Below are 20,523 nucleotides of genomic sequence, written 5' to 3'. Positions count from 1 at the left end.
TTTCTATTTTCCCATTGGGAAGGGCTACCCTCACTTCCTGCCTTCTACCTAGGCCAGGAAGTGTGGGGGATTTGCTCCAACCAAGCCACATACAGTAATAAGAGTCATGTTTTTCTAGAGAGCAGAAGACCTAGAAGGAGCTGAAGTTTTTTTTTTTTCTGTCTGTGTCTACCATAAAGCTAGCCATCCATGGAACGAAATTCAGTTCAGGACAGACCAGCTGAATTTTCGATCCATGTGTGGCCTAGATCGAGTTCTGTTTAACTTCCTTGTCGGTATATTTTTGCTCAATCAGTGGCACAGGCAATAGGCTGCCACGCTGGCCAGCCTATTGCCTCCCTGCTGTCAAAATACGCAGTGGGGAGAATTCCTGCATCCATATTGAATGTTTGAATGGGGGAATCTGAGCTAAAACTGGTGGTTGAAAAAAAAAAAAAGACTCATGTATTGCCAGCTTAAAGTGGGGTACCCCCTAAAAAAAAAAAATTAAAAGTCAGCAGCTACAAATACTGCCGCTGCTGACTTTTAATAATCGGACACTTACCTGTCCCAGGGTCCAGCGATGCGGGGGAACGAAGGCCCCCTCATTCCCCGCTCCGCTCGCGGGCACGTCATGCGTACTGTGGGCACCCGGCTGTGGCTTCACAGCCGGGACCCACTGCGCATGCGCGAGCGGCGCAGGGCGCAGCGATATGCCGTACAGTCACCTGGGACATGTCACAGGTCCCAGGTGACTGTGCGGCGCGAGGGGAAGTGATGTCACCAGCCCGGGCAAGGAAGAAGGCAGACTACGAGGGACCCCCTAGCAACAGGTATTTAGAGGTGAGTAAAAAATTTTTTTTTTCAATTATTTTTTTTACATTTTTTTTTTTAAAGAATTTTAAACGACTTTTTATTTTTTGGTGACAACACCACTTTAAGGAGATTTTCCTCCTGATTATAAGGATAGGAAACCCCCAATAGTGACACAAATCAATACGTGCCATACTTGGCTGGTCCCTGTGGGGACTTAGCATTTTCCTAAATAATACCAAGCATTTACTGATTGAAAGGGGTGCAGAAGTGTGGTGGTGACGTTAAAATCTCCACCTTATCCAATCAGAGGATTCATTCTATTCACTGTGTTTGCTAAGGCTGGCAATACATTATACAATTTTCTTTTAGATTTACCAAAAACATATAATATGAGAACCCAAACATTTTCAATTTGTATGAAATCAGGCAGACCCTTGCACTAGTTGGAAGGTAAATCTAAAGGAAATTGAATAAGAATATTGTATAATGTATGGCCAGCCTAAGGGGACTGGAATCCAACGACAATCACTCGAGTAGCATACTGCAGTAATTGCTAGCTTCTACAGGGATCAGCCAACTATGCAAAAATATCCATTCCCAAGCTCCAGCTTTAAAGCGGTTTTAAACTCAAATTAAAAAATGTAATATATTGGAGCTTACCAATCCTTAGATGTGATGGCTGTATCTTTTTTTTTCCCCTCTGTTTTCACCTGGTGATCTGGTCAATAACACATCTCCTGTATTAAAGTGTCTCCACCCTGGATGAAAAAGCACAGGGGGCACAGCAGACAACAACATTGTCAGTCTGGATGAAAGGGATTGTTAGGTGTACTTGCAGATTTAAATAAACTAACAAATTTAAGCTAAACTCCAGCTAACACTTTATAATCAGTTACAGCAAACTGTTTTTTTTTTTTTTTTCCTTTTGGGATTAAAGTTTTACATAAATAAAAGCTGATCATTCTAAGTACCCCTGTCGGTGTTAAATGGTTTGTCTCATCTCTGTAACTGATACATTCTGCTGGAGAGCTTGTTCTGTTGAAAAAAAAAAACAAGCTTGCTGACTGGATCAATAGGTGAAAATGGAGGAAATTAAGCCTCAAAAAGAAAATGAATACAGCCATCACATCTAAAAAAAAAACAAAAAAAACAAAAACAAAAAAAAACAGGTAAGCTGCAATATAGTAAATGTTTGCTTTTGAATAAATACTACTTTCAGAATATGTATCTAATTTAATATTCGTAGTCTAGGCACAGGTGCACTTTACATATTTGTCTGTGAAGGTGCATATAATTCTGTTCTAGAAGTGAGAGAATTATCTTTTAGTGAGAACCCAATAACACTGAGGCTCGTGTCACCTTTGCAGAGTTTAAAGATCAGACAGCAGGATGAAGACTTAGCAGTTACAGATTACCCTTGTCAATATTCTAAACATAAATGTGTGATTTATAATGCCAGTGCTGGTGAGCTAATTCAGTACAGATTGTCCTCTTTACTAAACACGGTGCACAGGCAAACATTTCCACTGTGCTTCTCGTCTTTGCAAATCAAAAACTCTATGCCGTCATTTATATACCTAAAACGTAATGCCTATAACGAATCACATTGTACTTAAAGTATGACTAAATGCAAAACTTGGTTTTAATTTTGGATAGAGGAGAGGTGGATTAGAACACCTGTCGGATTTTATTGGTGTCTGTGCCCCCGTTAGGGAGATTCCCCCTCTCTTTTTGTCTTGCTTACTATTATCGTTTAAAGTAAAAGGAAATCCCAAATTTTGAGTTCTCCCCAGAAAAGTAATAGAGGGGAAATCTTACAATAGGGACGCTAGTTCTAGTGCCCTACGGGTCTCCAAGAGATTCCCTTAATTTTGTCTTTTCATTTCTATTTTAATCTGAATGGTTTGCTTTATGCATGAACATATCTCTACATAATACATTTAGTCAGAAAATGTCCGCATTATAAAAGCGCTAAGGAGCAGCTGGTATAATGCAAAGTATTACATATATAAGCACCGCCATATACAGTGCCTTGAAAAAGTATTCACACCCCTTGCAATTTTCCACATTTTGTCGTGTTACAACCAAAAACGTAATTTATTTTATTGGGATTTTATGTGATAGACCTAAATAAAGTTGCACATAATTGTGAAGTGGAAGGAAAATGATAAATGGTTTTCACATTTTTTACAAATAAATATGTGAAAAGTGTGGGGTGCGTGCATTTGTATTCAGCCCCCCCCCTGACTTTGTAGAACCACCTGCAATTACAGTTGCAAGTCTTTCTGGGGATGCCTCTACCAGCTTTGCACATCTAGAGAGTGACATTTCTGCCCATTCTTCTTCGCAAAATAGCTTAAGCTCTGTCAGATTGGATGGAGAGCGTCTGTGAGCAGCAATTTTCAAGTCTTGCCACAGATCTAAATTCAATTTAGAATCTGGACTTTGACTGGGCCATTATAACACATGAATATGCTTTGATCTGAACCATTCCATTGTATCTCTGGCTGTATGTTTAGCGTCATTGTTCTGCTGGAAGGTGAACCTCCGCCCCCAGTCTCAAGTCTTTTGAAAACTCTGACAGGGTTTCTTCTAAGATTGCCTTGTATTTGGCTCCATCCATCTTGCCATCAACTCTGACCAGCTTCCTTGTCCCTGCTGAAGAAAAGCATCCCCGCAATGCAGCCACCACCATGTTTCACGGTGGGGATGGTTTGTTCAGGGTGATGTGCAGTGTTAGTTTTCTGCCACAAATTGTTTTGCTTTTAGGCCAAAAGTTCAATTTTGGTCTCAACTGACCAGAGCACCTTCTTCCACATGTTTGCTGCGTCCCCCATAGGGCTTCTCGCAAACTGCAAATGGGATTTCTTATGACTTTCTTTCAACAATGGCATTCATCTTGCCACTCTTCCATAAAGACCAGATTTGTAGAGTGCACAACTAATGGTTGTCCTGTGGACAGATTTCCCCCCCTGAACTGTGGATTTCAGCAGCTCCCCCAGTTACCATGTGCCTCTTGGCTGCTTCACTGATTATTGCTTTCCTTGCCCAGCTTCTCAGTTTAGGTGGAAGGCCATGTCTTGGTAGGTTTTCAGTTGTGCCATACTCTTTCCATTTTCAGATGCTGGACTGAACAGTGCTCCATGAGATGTTTAAAGTTTGGGATTTTTTTTATAATCTGACCCTGCTTTAAATTTCTCCACAACTTTATCCATGACCTGTCCGGTGTGTTCCTTGGCCTTCATGATGCTGTTTGTTCACAAAGGTTCTCTAACAAACCTCTGAGGGTTTCGCAGAACAGCTGTATTTATACTAAGATTAAATTACAAACAGGTGGACTCTAATTTACTAATTAGGTGACTTCTGAAGGCAATTGGTCCCACTAGATTTTAGTTAGGGGTATCAAAGTAAAGGGAGCTGAATACTAATGCACACCACACTTTTCAGTGTTATTTTTAAAACATTTTGAAAACGATTTGTCATTGTTCTTTTACTTCACAATTATGTGCCACTTTGTGTTGGTCTATTACATAAAGTCCCAATAAAATACATGTATGTTTTTGGTTGTAACATGACTAAAATGTGGAAAATGTCAAGGGGTATGAATACTTTTTCAAGGCACTGTATGTGGGGCTGTCATCTACAAAAGTATTCTGTAAAGAAACAATAAAAGAAACAAAACAAACAAACTCAAAGTGACTCTGTGTATGGGGTGCTCCAACTTGAGACCAGTGTTTCTCAACCTTTTTTTCAGTCAAGGCACCATTTTAAATTCTCGAGGCACCCTATCCTAAAATGTAAAAAACAAAACCAATAGTTTTACATAATGCAATGCCATCTACATACATAGGGTACCCAATTCTGGAACATTCATTAGATTTTTCTGATGGTTAGTGGGGTCAAATCAACATTTGTTTTCAACCATAGCGATGATTACATTTTAAAAGCGCAAGATGGGAAAGCTTTTCTTAATCGGGAAAAATCATAAATATTGTAATGAAAAGAGGTCTGGACAAAATTTTAAGGTCTTTCAAAAGAAATTAGTTAACCACTTCCTGCCCAAGGTACGTCAAGGGACGTCCTTGACTTTGCGGGGGTATATCTGAATGATGCCTGCAGCTACTCAGATATTGGCTGTTTTCAACTGGAGATTCCCTACTCCATAAGAACACTCATAGCAGCTGTTCTGCCGCTCGATCATTCTTACGGGCGACAGGAGGGGATGCCCCCTCCCTCCGGTGCTTCTACCGACTCACCACTTCCATCGGTGAGTCAGAGAATGGATCTGCCAGCCCCGGATAATGATTATTTGGAGGCTGGGCGCGATGTTATGACGTCACGCCCGGCCTCTGCATTCAAACGAATGGATGAATCCAAGATCGTTTATTTTTTGGGGGATTTCAGGCTTCAAAGCCTAGAGATGAGATGTGGGGTATTATTGACCCCGTATCTCACTGTAAAGAGGACCGATCATGCCATATTCCTATTACAAGGGATGTTTACATTCCTTGTAATAGGAATAAAAGTGATCAAAATTATTAGTTTTTTTTTTAAAGTGTCAAACTAAAAAAATAAAAGTCAACTTAACAATAAAAAAAAAAGAATGTAAAACCCCCGTGTGCTCGCACACAGAAGCGAACACATACGTAAGTCCCGCCCACATATGAAAACGGTGTTCAAACCACATGTGAGGTATCGCCGTGAACGTGAGAGGGAGAGCAATAATTCTAGTCTTAGACCTCCTCTGTAACTCAAAACATGTAACCAGTAAATAATGTTATGGGGATTTTTAAGTACCGAATTTTGTCGCCATTCCACAAGCGTGTGCAATTTTGAAGCGTGACATGTTGGGTATCTATTTACTTGGCGTAAGATTCATGTTTTTTTGTTTGAAAGTTGCAACAACCGTCATTGTATTCTCTAGGGTCTTTGCTAAAAAAAAAAGGTATATATTTTGTTTGGGGGTTCTATGTAATTTTACATGTAGGAGAGAAATGTCAGAATTGGCCTGGATGGGAAGTGGTTAAAGTATGTGTGAAACCTCACCTTATACACAACATGTACGTTTTAAAATAGAAATGAAAAGAAAACATTTGTGTATACATTAAAAAAAAAAAAATTATATCTTTTTTTTTTTTTTTCTTTTTATATATGTAATCTCTGTTCTCTGCTCAAGCCTGTGTATTGGAGCCAGAAAACTGGTCACACCGGAATGCTCTCATGCCTAGCATGATCAATTTAAAATAGGAAAGCAGGCAGACTGGCAGGAACACCAGGCATTTCACACAAAGGAAACAATACAAAGAGAACAGGATGCTTTTTAACACAAGTACATGGTACAACAGCTACGTATCAGGAATGAAATGAAATGTTGGCGTAACATACTCTTTAACTCGGTTGTGATAATAAAAATTGCTTTGACAAACAATTTCCATGAAACATGTGAGCAACATTTGACATTCTATTAAATTCTACGACATTCTATAAAAACGAAGACCTCGCATCCCGTTTGTTACTGATAATGAATTATGCCGCGTACACACGACTGGACTTTGCAGCAGACTAGGTCCGTAGGGATTAGTCCGTCGGACAATCCGATCGTGTGTGGGCTAGTCCGATAGTTTTGTGGGAAAAAAATCAGACGGACATAGAAATAGAACATGTTTCAAATCTATCCGGCAGACTCAAATCGGGGAAAACCGACGGACTAAAATCGGGAAAACCGTTCTTCTGTGTGCTGGTCCGATGGACCAAATATGTCGCAAGGGAAGCTATTGGCTACTGGCTATTGAACTTTCTTTTTTAGTCCTGTCTTACGTCATCCCGTTCAAAAATGAACGAACTCCGTTTGTGTGTGGCCAAGTCCATTTGTTCGGAAAGTCTGTTGGAACTTCGCCGATAGTCAGTCGGGAAGACGGTCAGACCTAGTTTGCCAGAAAGTCCAGTCGTGTGTACCCAGCATTAAAACCCCAACAGTGATTACAAACTTATAGCGTTCTATATCTGCTTTCTTAAAATTTTGGAACTGCATTAAGAACAATAACGTGCCATTAAGTCAAAACTCTGACTTCATTTTTATCATATAATGAATTAATTTGCCTTAGGGCCCTTTCACACTGATCTGTTTTGATGCGTTTTTGGGGTTAAAAAAGTGGAATCAAAATGCTGGCTTGATGTGACCTTCTGCTTGCCTTTTTCCGGCCCTTGAGGCACCATTCCTTCCACTGAAACCAATGATGGGACACTATTCCTTCCACTGAAACCAATGATGGGACACTATTCCTTCCACTGAAACCAATGATGGGACACTATTCCTTCCACTGAAACCAATGATGGGACACTATTCCTTCTACTGATACCAATGATGGGACAAAATTCCTTCCACTGATACCAATGATGGGACACTATTCCTTCCACTGATGCCAATGATGGGACACTATTCCTTCCACTGATACCAATGATGGGACACTATTCCTTCCACTGATACATATGACTGGACACTATTCCTTTCACTGATACCAATGATGGGACACTATTCCTTCCACTGATACCAATGATGGGACACAATTCCTTCCACTGATACCAATGATGGGACACTATTCCTTCCACTGATACAAATGATGGGACACTATTCCTTCCACTGATACCAATGATGGGACACTATTCCTTCCACTGATACCAATGATGGGACACCATTCCACCCGCAGACACCAATGATGGGGCACTATTCTTCTTACTGATACCAACAATGGCCACTATTCCTCCCATTGATACCAACAATTGGGCACTATTTCTCCCACTACTAAAACCAATAATGGGACATTGTTTACTCCCACTGATGCCAGCATGTTTTCGAATCCTACTGACCACAGTCTGGTCCCCTCTAAAGCTTGAATGGCAGTTAACTGGCCCTTTGCTTAGAAAGGTTTGAGACCCCTGATTTAGTACATACAGGGATGTACTCCTGTATAGTGAACAGTGTGCACACATGTTTGTGAATGAAGGACACTCAAAGGTTTTTATTCACGCAGAATGCACATACATTCTTTATTGAATGTGCTATCTATGCCCCCATACACTGTAACTTGCTTCCCAAGAGCCAAGTGAAAATAATCTGCAAATCAAATTTGGCCAAAAGATTTTCCATTATAGTCATTTGATATGGCTGTTTGTTGTCTGATACATGGTGCTATTGTAATGCACAGGTCCCAGAATTTTTGGCCTTTGTGCATGTTTGTCTAAAAAAGTGTGACCTATTTCCAATGTTAAAGCATATTTCCACTTTTGCAGTCAGACATCACTATACATTTGTTAGGTAATCTCATTCTCACCAAAAAAAAAAAAAAAAATCTTAACTTTTTTTGATGTTTCAACACAGAAGGCATCATAACTGTTTCTAAAAATTAGGGTGTCTTTGTCCCCACACAAACTGAGCTATCCCTCATTAACATACAATGCAGGAGGGTGGTTTCCAAATGTTTAACCTTTTTCCTAGGACAGGTAGTATTCAGATTTAGTTTACAGCTGATGATGAAGAACCACAGCCCCCACTCCCAAAAAACATTACAAAGCAGGAAGATTATGTAAGGATTTTAAGCAAGTAAAAATACCAGTACCAAAAACAGTAACCAGCAATTTATTTTTTAATTTTAAATTTTATACTATGTTAATGGGGACACTAAAGTGATTATAAAGTCTCATTTAAAAAAAATAAAAATAATAATAATTAACAAACGTCATACTTATCTGCTCTGTGTAGTGGTTTTGCACAGAGTAGTCCAGATCGTCCTCTTCTCAGGTCCCTTGTCAATGCTCCTGGCTCCTTCCTCCTACCGAAGAGGGGCAACCGAGCAGGCAAGCTCCCGATCAGCCCCTCCATGTGTCCATTTACACACTGAGCCGTTGCATGGCCCTGCCTCCCTGTCTCCTGATTGGCTCACAACCTGTGATTGACAGCCAATGGCTTCCACTGTTGCCAAAAGCCAATCAGGAGTGTGAGTCCCGGGAGAGGCAAGGCTTTTGTGAACATCGCTGGATCACGATGAGGCTCAGGTAAGCATTAGGGGGGCTGCTGCACACAGAAAGTTTTTTACTTTCATGCATAGAATGCATGAAGATAAAAAACCTTGTGCCTCTACAACCACTTTAACATCTTTAAAGTAGGTGTAATCCCCATTTGGCTGCAAAAGTGGCAACAGCAAAGGCTAGGACTTTCCTAATTAGATTGCTACTCGTGTCTGCAGATCTGGACTCTTAAAGTGGCTGTAAAGGCTGAAGGTTTTTTGCCTTTATGCATTCTATGCATGAAGATAAACAATCTTCTGTGTGCTGCTCCCCCCACTCCCCCCCCCCCAATACTCACCTAAGCTCTCTTTCAATCCAGAAATGTGCATAAGAGCCTTGGCGGTCTCGGGACTCCCTCTCCTCATTGGCTGAGATAGCAGCAGTAACCATTGGCTCCCACTGCTGTCAGTCACAGCCAGTAAGCCAATTTAGAGAGAAGGGGCAGGGCTGAGCCAAGGCTCAATGTACACAGAGAGCAGGGCTCAGGAGCGAGCATTCACCAGTACCCCATAGCAAGCGGTTTGCAATTGGGGGCACTTTTCAAGGAGGAGGAGCACTGACGGGGGGCCTGAAAGAACAGGATTGAGGCTGCTCAGTGCAAAACCACTGCACAGAGCAAGTAAGTTTGTTTTAATTTTTTAAAGCTGAACCTTTAATACCAGATAAGGTTAATGAAAAAGATGCCCATTTATGGTCCCTGGCATTAGAAACTTAAAAATGATCCACCACCCCCTATCACATGCTTCCACCACCCCCTATTCAATGCTTCCACCACCCCCTATCCAATGCTTCCACCACCCAATATCCCATGCTTCCACCACCCCCTATCCCATGCTTCCACCACCCCCTATCCCATGCTTCCACCACCCCCTATCCCATGCTTCCACCACCCCCTATCCCATGCTTCCACCACCCCTATCCCATGCTTCCACCAACCCCTATTCAATGCTTCTACCACCCCTATCCCATGCTTCCACCAACCCCTATCCCATGCTTCCACCAACCCCTATCCCATGCTTCCACCAACCCCTATCCCATGCTTCCACCAACCCCTATCCCATGCTTCCACCAACCCCTATCCCATGCTTCCACCAACCCCTATTCAATGCTTCCACCAACCCCTATTCAATGCTTCCACCACCCCCTATTCAATCCTTCCACCACCCCCTATCCCATGCTTCCACCACCCCCTATTCCATGCTTCCACTGCTTGAACAGCAATCTTGTAGGTGAAATCTGGAATTGTGATTTTCACATTACACCCCCCCTCCCTACCCCCCACTTGTTTTACAATCTAAAAAGAAATCCAGCCACCTTTTTATACCTCCAAGCACTACATTTTTAAAAAGCGTTTGTATTTTATTGAAATGCATGCGCTTTAAATAGTATCTGATGTGTATTTTCGTGCTGGGGAAAAAAAGTACTTCTAAAGCTAAACAAAACCAGCAGTTGATTAAGAATTTATTTTTGTTTTGTTTTATATTCAGAGGTATTTTCTTGTGGGGAGCAATCATGCAGAAACAAAATACCGCGTTCTGAAAATTGATCGGACTGAACCTAAAGACCTGGTAATTATTGATGATAAGGTGAGTGGAACAGAATGTAAATCGAGTGAATAGTATAAACTGCTTTTTAAATTATAACCTTTGTATCTCTGTTTGCATTGGTATGGTTTGAAATGTTTCACGTGTAAGAAGTCTATATTTAGTTAAACAAGATAGCTTTCAATAAGCGCCACATCCAGTAGACTATAGCAGAAAAAAACTACTTGTACAGTTAATGGTGGATTTTAAAGGCACGACATGAGGCACACAGACTTGTATATATAAAAAAAAAGAATGTTAATAACTTTTATGTTTAAAAGGCCTATAAAAAGCCAGAAAGGAAGAGGAATAGCCCCCAGTATAGGACATCATTGACCATAACCAAATGATAATATGACAATTATCTGTATGATGCGAGTAGTCTAATCCAATTCTTAATGGTCAACGTGTTTTGCTTGAATTTGAGCTTCTTCAGGACCATATAATTGTGAGGGAACAACACGATTATCAAACAAATAAATAATTATTAGATATTGTAGATAATCATTTTAAACCAATATGCTGAATGTGTCTGTGTGAAGATGTGTAGTCCATCTCAGGGGCAAGCAGGTATCTATGTTCACATAAAGAACAAACGTAGCCACCCTAGAATGGGAAGTCTGAGAATAGCAGAGAAAAAGCTTGCTTTTTAAGGCAGCGAGAGATAGAAGGTAAATTCTACTTATTATATTTTGTTTTATAAAAATATTGAACTTAGTGTGCTTTTAAATTCGGGTGAAAGGAAAATATGGGTCTGACTGTGCTAAATTTTGTTAACCTTAGTTATGTTAAATGACCTGTTGACCTTGCTATTTCCTTGACTAACCTGGGTTTTGATGCTGGCCCACAACTGTGGGCAGACGTCACCTGGAAACTTCCCTTCACTGCCCATGCATCTGCCTATGACAACACTACTGGTCAGAGGGACTGAAGCAGGCTTTCCCATATTGGGCATGGGCTAGTGTTAGGAGGAGTTTACTTTGTTGCCCTGAAAACCTGAGTCATAGCCAAACGAGGTTTGGCTATACTTGTCCTTTAAATGTTAACTAATCCTAAATCTACTCCCACCCCCATTCTAAGACTATTCTATCTACCCTGTAAAAGAAAAGATGCCTATACTTGCCTGTTCTGAATCCGCTCAGGTGCAGTCACATGATTGGGTCCCAGCAGCGGCTTTATTGTAGAGGAGGGACAGGCTGACTTTGCACACCCCATAGTAAGCCTATGGGTGATGTCATCGCTCAGGCTCTGCAGACATTGTTGCTGCCTCTCCTCTACACTGAAGCCGGTGCTGGAACCCGATCATCTGAATGTAGCGAATCTGCTTCACAATAGGTTAAGTATAGACATATTTTCTTTTACAGGGTAGATAGAATAGCCTTAAAAGGAGGGTTGGGAGTTGATTTAAGCTTAGTTAGAATTCGACTGAAATGACACTTTGAGCAGGGTATATGCTGTTCACTTCACGCTTGACAATTGAAGGACCAGAGCAAAGATGGAGTTGGATGGAAAATGGTGCCTAACAGTGGATGCATCTTCTAACAGGTGCTGGTGGGGGCTGATAGAATGCAATAGTCGTAGCGGGAGAGTCCTCCATTCACACTATATAGATGTGTTTATACCCAGCGTTACCCTCTTGGGTTGCCATATTAACATTTCCACACAGGTTAACTTATAAAACTGCATTAAATCTTTGTTATGGTAGTATCTGGTATATGTCGAGAAGTCCTGCTGCTTTATCATTTCACCCAAGCATTAAGTATTTTTTTTTAAATCTGTTGTGCTAGTGCTACAAGCATTCATAATCCATGTAAGGTGTATAATATGTTTATTTCCTATGATTGTCAGCTGCATCCTGTGGCCATAATGTGATATTTTCCTGACAGAGGTATTTCAGTAAAATATTGCCACTAGATGGATTTATACTGCTGGATGTTTTTTTTTTTTTTCCCTGCAAGCTGCATCGCATACTAGCACATTTTGTGAAAATTACCTTAAAACAAAGATGTTCCAGCACAGCAATGTCAGCGCTACAGGGTCTCCCATCATTACCCGTCTTGCTTCTGTGTTTGTGGGCTCCGGCTTTGGGACTGGCGCAGGGCTCTGAAGGAACGGAGCGGCACGGGTGGCTCTTCCCTCAGAGCACATGTGCCAGTGACGTCACTGGCTGCATGTAATATAAATATCTCCTAGACCAGGGGTGTCCAAACTTTTTTCAAAGAGGCCCAGATTTGATTAAGTAAATTATATATATATATATATATATATATATATATATATATATATATATATATATATATATATATATATATATATATAGAGAGAGAGAGAGTGTATCTCAAGTGAGTACACATGTTTGTAAATATTTTATTCTATCTTTTCATGTGATAACACTGAAGAAATTACACTTTGCTACAATGTAAAGTAGTGAGTGTACAGCTTGCATAACGGTGTAAATTTGCGGTCCCCTCAAAATAACTCGAAATTGGGCCCAATTAGCCATTTCCCTCCCTGGTGTTATATGACTCATTAGAGTTACAAGGTCTCAGATGTGAATGGGCAGCAGGTGTGTTAAATTTGGTGTTATCGCTCTCACTCTCTCATACTGGTCACTGGAAGTTCAACATGGCACCTCATGGCAAAGTACTCTCTGAGGATCTGAAAAAAAGAATTGTTGCTCTAATAAAGACGGCTTGGGCTATAAGAAGATTGCCTGAAGACCCTGAAACTGAGCTGCAGCACGGTGGCCAAGAGCATACAGTGGTTTAACAGGACAGGTTCCACTCAGAACAGGACTTGCCATGGTCAACTAAAGAACTTGAGTGAACATGCTCAGAGTCATATCCAGAGGTTGTCTTTGGGAAATAGACGTATGAGTGCTGCCAGAATTGCTGCAGAGGTTGAAGGGGTGGGGGGTCAGCTTGTCAGTGCTCAGACAATACGCCGCACACTGCATCTAATTGGACTGCGTGGCTGTCGTCCCAGAAGGAAGCCTATTCTAAAGATGATGCACAAGAGCTTGCGACCAGTTTGCTGAAGACAAGCAGACTAATGACATGGATTACTAGAACCATGTCCTGTGGTCTGAGGAGACCAAGATAAACTTTAGTTCAGATGGTGTCAAGCATGTGTGGCGGCAACCAGGTGAGGAGTACAAAAACAAGTGCATCTTGCCTACAGTCAAGCATGGTGGTGGGAATGTCAGGTTCTGGAGCTGCATGAGTGCTGCTGGCACTGGGAAGCTACAGTTCATTGAGGGAACCATGAATGCCAACATGTACTGTGACATACCGAAGCAGAGTATGATCCCATTCCTTCAGAGACTGGGCTGCAGGGCAGTAGTCCAACATAACGACCCCAAACACACCTCCAAGAAGACCACTGCCTTGCTAAAGAAGCTGAGGGTAAAGGTGATGGACTGGCCTAAACCATATTGAGCATCTGTGGGTCATTTTTAAATGGAAGGTGGAGGAGCGCAAGGTCTCTAACATCCAGCAGCTCTGTGATGACATCCTGGAGGAGTGGAAGAGGACTCCAGTGGCAACCTATGAAGCTCTGGTGAGATCCATGCCCAAGAGGGTTAAGGCAGTGCTGGAAAATAATGGTGGCCACACAAAATATTGACACTTTGGGCCCAATTTGGACATTTTCACTTAGGGGTGTATTCACTTTTACATTAATGGCTGTGTGTTGAGTTATTTTGAGGGGACGGCAAATTTACACTGTTATACAAGCTGTACACTCACTAATTTTACATTGTAGGAAAGTGTAATTTCCTCAGTGTTGTCACATGAAAAGATAGAAAAAAATATTTACAAAAATGTGAGGGGTGTACTCACTTTTCTGAGATACTGTGTGTGTGTGTGTGTATGTATTTGTATATGTATGTATATGTATATAATATATATATATATAATCTTTTGTGTCCCCCCAACAAATCCACGTGTTTGTATACACCCTATTTATCGACTTATAACACGCACCTTCACTTTAAGAGGGAAGTTTCAAGAAAAAAAAAAATTTTTAAATGAAGAACTGTGAAGCAAAATAAGGGTCAGTGCCCACTAATGCAGCCTAATCAGTGCCCATCTGCACCCTTACCATTGTATGAGTGCAGCCTCACCATTGCATGAATGCATAAAATAGAAAAATTGGGCGGAAAACCATATAAATGTGTATATGAATGTGATATCACCCAGTCATGCATGCATGCACCATATGTACTAGCACGTATACTGAAATATGACACCAAAACAGTCCAGCATAAGTGATAAAATTGTATCTAAAAACATATGTATTAGTTCAATTTTTCTGTATATGTAGTGAATCCAACACCGTGCCTTACTAAAGTGCAGTGTGCTTGATTCTTATTAAACAAACATGTGCTTCACCCGAAGTGTCACATAAATCTGCTCACCAGATATCTCTGTCCACAAAATTACCACCAGGCATGTAATAGAGGGAAAAAAACATTTCTCCACTAGCTGGCATCCTCCAAGCCAGATATAGCTCCAATCGATCGTTTCCGATATCGGACACATTCCTGTGTCCATTCATGTGTCCCCTCTATCTCCTGATTGGCTAACTGACTTTGATTGACAACAGCAGAAGCCAATGGTGCTGCTGCTGTGTCTCAGCCACTTGGGAGAGAGAGTCCTGGACAGTTGAAATGTTCGTGGACAGAGATGGGGCATGGATAAGTACAGTTGTGCTCATAAGTTTACATACCCTGGCAGAATTTATGATTTCTTGGCCGTTTTTCAGAGAATATGAATGATAACACAAAAACATTTCTTTCACTCTTGGTTAGTGTTTGGCTGAAGCCATTTATTATCAAGTCAACTGTGTTTACTCTTTTTAAATCATAATCACAACAGAAACTACCCAAATGACCCTGATCAAAAATGTACATACCCTGGTGATTTTGGCCTGATAACATGCACACAAGTTGACACAAAGGAGTCTGAATGGCTGTTAAAGGTAACCATCCTCACCTGTGATCTGTTTGCTTGTAATTAGTGTGTGTATAAAAGACTATTGAGTTTCTGGACTTCTGACAGACCCTTGCATCTTTCATCCATTGCTGCACTGACGTTATTGGATTCTGAGTAATGGAGAAAGCAAAAGAATTGTCAAATGATCTGTGGGAAAAGGTAGTTGATTGAACTATATAAAACAGGAAAGGGATATAAAAGGATATCCAATTGACAATGCTAATCGGCAGTGTTCAAACTCTAATCAAGAAGTGGAAAATTAGGGGTTATGTTGAAACCAAACCGCGGTCAGGTAGACAAACTAAGATTTCAGCCACAACTGCCAGGAATATTGTTTGGGATGCAAAGAAAAACCCACAAAATAACTTCAGATGAAATACAGCACTCTCTGAAAACATGTGGTGTGGCTGTTTCAAGATGCACAATAAAGAGGGACTTGAAGAAGAAAGAAAGAAAGATCTCACCAGATATCTCTGTCCACAAAATTACCACCAGGCATGTAATAGAGGGAAAAAAACATTTTTCCACTAGCTGGCATCCTCCAAGCCAGATATAGCTCCAATCGGTCGTTTCCGATATCGGACACATTCCTGTGTCCATTCATGTTTCCCCTCTATCTCCTGATTGGCTCACTGACTTTGATTGACAACAGCAGAAGCCAATGGTGCCGCTGCTGTGTCTCAGCCAATCGGGAGAGAGAGTCCTGGACAGTCGAAATGTTCGTGGACAGAGATGGGGCATGGATAAGTAGAGTTGTGCTCATAAGTTTACATACCCTGGCAGAATTTATGATTTCTTGGCCATTTTTCAGAGAATATGAATAATAACACAAAAACTTTTTGTTTACTCATGGTTAGTGTTTGGCTGAAGCCATTTATTATAATTCAACTGTGTTTACGCTTTGTAAATCATAATGGCAACAGAAACTACCCAAATGTCCCTGATCAAAACATACATACCCCAGTTCTGAATTTCTGGGTATTGCCTCTTTTAACATCAATGACAGCTTGAAGTCTTTTTTGGTATTTGTGGGTGAGGTTCTTTATCTTCTCAGATGGTAAAGCTGCCCATTCCTCTTGGCGAAAAAAGGCTCCAGCTCCTGTAAATTTGTGGGCTATCTTGCATGAACTGCACGTTTGGAATCTCCCCAGAGTGGCTCAATGATATTGAGGTCAGGAGACTGAGATGACCACTCCAGAACCTTCATTTTATTCTGCTGTAGCCAATGACTGGTCAACTTGGCCCTGTGTTTTGGATCATTGTCATTTTGGAATGTCCAAGTACGTCCCAATACACAGCTTCCTGGCTGATGAATGCAAATGTTCCTCCAGTATTTTTTGATAACATACTGCATTCATTTTGCCATCAATTTTGACCAAATTTCCCTGTGCCTCTGTAGCTCACACATCTCCAAAACATGAGCGATCCATCTCAGTGTTTCACAGTAGGAATGGTGTACCTTTCATCATAGGCCTTGTTGACACCTCTCCAAATGTAGCATTTATGGTTGTGGCCAAAAAGCTACATTTTGGTCTCATCACTCCAAATGACTTTGTGCCAGGTTTGAAGCTTACGGCCACACCACATGATTTCAGAGAGTCCTGTATTTCACCTGGAGTTATTTGTGGGCTTTTCTTTGCATCCCGAACAATTTTCCTGGCAGAAATTTTAGTTGGTCTACCTTACCCTTGTTTGGTTTCAACAAAACCCCTAATTTTCCACTTCTTGATTAGTTTGAACACTGCTGATTGGCATTCTCACTTCCTTGGATAGATTTTTATATCACTTTCATGTTTTATAAAGTTCATCTACCTTTTACAGCAGATCCTTTGACAATTCTTTTGCTTTTCCCATGACTCAGAATCCAGAAATGTCAGTGCAGAACTGGATGAAAGATGCAAGGGTCTGTCTGGAGCCCAAAAACTCACTGACCTTTTATACACACACACTAATTACAAGCAAGCAGATCACAGGTGAGGCTGGTTACCTTTAACAGCCATTCAGACCCCTTTGTGTCAACTTGTGTGCATGTTATCAGGCCAAAATCACCAGGGTATGTAAACTTTTGATCAGGGTCATTTGGGTAGTTTAAATGGCTTCATGTGTCAAAGAAATGTTTTTGTGTTATCTTTCATATTCTCTGAAAAAATGGCCAAGAAATCATAAATTTTGCCAGGGTATGTAAACTTATGAGCACAACTGTATAAGGAGGGATGAGGGTGCTGATGCACACAGAAGGCTTTTTTATCTTAATGCATAGAATGCATTAAGGTAAAAAAACTTGTGACTTTACAACCCCTTTAATAATCCTTTTAAAGAGCTGGTTCGTACTCGTATTTACAGTGAAATTTAAATTTTCTGTGACCACATTAAAAATCATTTAGTATAGTAAGTATAATTAAAGACAAAATGTTTTTTTTTCCAGTTTTGGAGAGAGTGGAGAGGGATTAGAACACCTGTCAGTTTTTATTGCTGTCTGTGCCCCCATTAGTGAGATTCACCCTCTCTGTTGTCCTGTTTACTATTATCATTGAAACTGAAAATTAAAGAAAATCCGAAATTTTGTAATTAATTAATTTTGTAAGTAATAGAGAGGAAATCTTCCAATGAGGACACTAGTTCTGGTGTGCTGTGGGGGTCCCCAAGGAATTCCCTTATTTTTTTGTTTGGCTATGGGACAGTAAGTGAAAGGGAAATCTCCAAAATGGGACACAGATGGTGAAAATAAATTTGACAGGAGTCATAACCCTCCTTTTTTTACTCTATCCAAAATAAAATAAAAAGTTTTGCCTATAGTTCTACTTTAAGGATGAGGACATTGTGCCATGGTAACTAGAGGTCGACCGATATATCGACCGGCTGATATTTGGCTTTTTTTTATTAATCGGCATCGGCCGATTGTGCTTATAAAAAGGCAGATTATATCATCAGCGCGACTTGTAAAAGACTTCTGTAGTAGAAGTCAATGCAAGTTGCCTGAACTTAATCAGTGGAGCAACTTTGGTGTGTAGAGTTCTCAGCTTAACCATTTAAAGACTAAATCTTTTCTGACACTTGTTGCTTACAAGTAAAAATCCTGTATTTTCTGCTAGAAAATCACTTTGAACCCCCAAAAATTATATATATTTTAGCAGAGACCCTAGGGAATAAAATAGCGGTTGTTGCAATATTTTATGTCGCACGATATTTGTGCAGCGGTCTTTCAAATGCTATTGTTTTGGAAAAAATACACTAATGATTAAAAAAAAAAAAACGAAAACAGTAAATTTAGCCCATTTTTTTTCATCCAAAAGTTTTGAGTACCGAGGAAGAGGTTAAATGCGCCCGTGAAGTTGCCGCTGCCAAATCGCATTGCAAGTGCTTCGGCAGTGGTGCCCATTCATTTCAATGGGCAGGAGTGGTGGGAGAGTCCAAAGATGCTGCTTGCAGGACTTTTTTTTAACATCCTGCCAGCGCATCTCCTCAGTGTAAAAGCAATTGGGCTGTCACACAGACTGCAGGGGAGCTGTTTTGCAGGCACTTTACAGGCACTATTTTTAGCCCAAAAGTGCCTGAAAAACACCCCCAGTGTGAAAGGTATCTAACTGTTAGATTTTATTAGATGAAGGAAAAAAAAAGAAAAGAAAATCGGCCTAACATATCGGCCCAAAAAAATCGGCATCATAAATTGGCCTCCGGCCGCCGCAATTTATAAATATCAGCATCGGCCAGAGAAAAACCCATATTGGTCGATCTCTAATGGTAACATTGGAATAGTTTTCACAGTGGAATGTTAAAATACCTAAGGGTTTTCTGTTCCATCTTCTTTCAATAATGGTACACCATGGACCTCAGGCCTGGGATAATCAGATAATGCAAAAGAAAAAACATTTTGTTTGCTTATATAAAATAGAAGTGTAATTTATATAGTTTTTTTCCGTTTTATCCAAAAGATGCTTAAAATATTTATATTCTTAAAGCATGTATACACCCAACAAGAAGTACGTGAGCTCCTTGGTCGCCTTGATCTTGGTAACCGGACAAAAATGGGACAGAAAGGGTCATCAGGATTATCCCGAGCTGTGTCGGCTTTTGGAATCGTGGGTAAGTTTATTGTACTGATGTTTAAATATTGCTTAAAAACCTAATAAAGTTACAGAAATAGATATATATAAGCAGATACAAATTGAAGGCCCTTTACCACCTCTAATAGGAGGGAACAGCAAATGGGACTTTGTATGCCCCACCGAGAAATCGCACACATATGTAAAATCATTCCGATCTTCATTCCAAAGTTAAAACAACAAATATTAAGTGTATGCAAATATCTAGTATATGGCCTCTTGGATCGTCGGGTTTTGTAAAAGACTCACTTCTTCAGGATGCATGCCCATTACAGTAAGTCAAATCATTCTACAAAAATAAATATGGCATATAACTGCATCATAAGATATATCATATAGACACACAAAGAAAAGATTTTAAAGTACATTCAATGACGCAGAGCATAAGAAAAAGGCGGGAGGGGGAGACCGGGGGGGGGGGGTGGAGAATGGAGAGCAAAAAATATATTTTTTCCTTCCACTCCCCCAACAGGTAAGAATAGGTTGCACCCTGTTGGGGGGGGGGGGGGGATATAGAGACAAAGCCATTGTTATTAAGACCCCAATATTCTCAAAACCTCATATGTTCCTACACTTTGCTAAAAGTGCCCTGCCTACCTCTACTCACACAAAGTGTATCTTTACATTAAGAATCACCATGACATCTATGTGAAATCACAAAATAATCAACAAGACAAAAAAAAGTAACATATCAAAGTAAAACCATAGGAATTAGGCAAAAGGGAGAAGGATAGAAAGAGGAGGGAAGTTTCCTTCTCTCTAATAATGTAAAAAAACTAACAAAGCAAAAATAAAATGCATGCCACTAAATGCCTTAACATGCAACAGGTTACCACACTTTACACATTAATTAGTGAGTGTCCTGCAATTATAGAATATGGAAATACCAACCAACCAAATAGTAAAGACCAAAAAAGCTTCTCTTACTGGCCATAAGGTGTAAATGTAAAGCCCCATGTATCTGGAGCATTAGGCCCGTGGTGT

At 40.5% G+C, this 20,523-nt stretch overlaps 1 protein-coding gene across 3 annotated transcripts in view; it reads left to right on the top strand.

The window, feature by feature from the left end:
- The window catches only part of FIG4 (FIG4 phosphoinositide 5-phosphatase), a 407,091-nt gene that overhangs the window by 74,545 nt on the left and 312,023 nt on the right, over window positions 1–20,523 (top strand). For all 3 annotated transcript variants that reach the window (XM_077487135.1, XM_077487137.1, XM_077487138.1), the window contains 2 exons: window positions 10,347–10,445; window positions 19,396–19,519. In XM_077487135.1, coding sequence (XP_077343261.1) covers window positions 10,347–10,445; window positions 19,396–19,519 — 223 coding nt within the window. The remainder of the gene's footprint in view (window positions 1–10,346; window positions 10,446–19,395; window positions 19,520–20,523) is intronic.

The sequence above is a fragment of the Lithobates pipiens genome, unplaced genomic scaffold (genome assembly GCF_037356315.1).
Source record: "Lithobates pipiens isolate NorthernLeopardFrog02 unplaced genomic scaffold, aLitPip1_a1.2 Scaffold_18, whole genome shotgun sequence".
Taxonomy (NCBI): Eukaryota; Metazoa; Chordata; class Amphibia; order Anura; family Ranidae; genus Lithobates; species Lithobates pipiens.
Note: the sequence above shows the minus strand (reverse complement) of the source record. Positions and strands in the feature narration are given on the sequence as shown.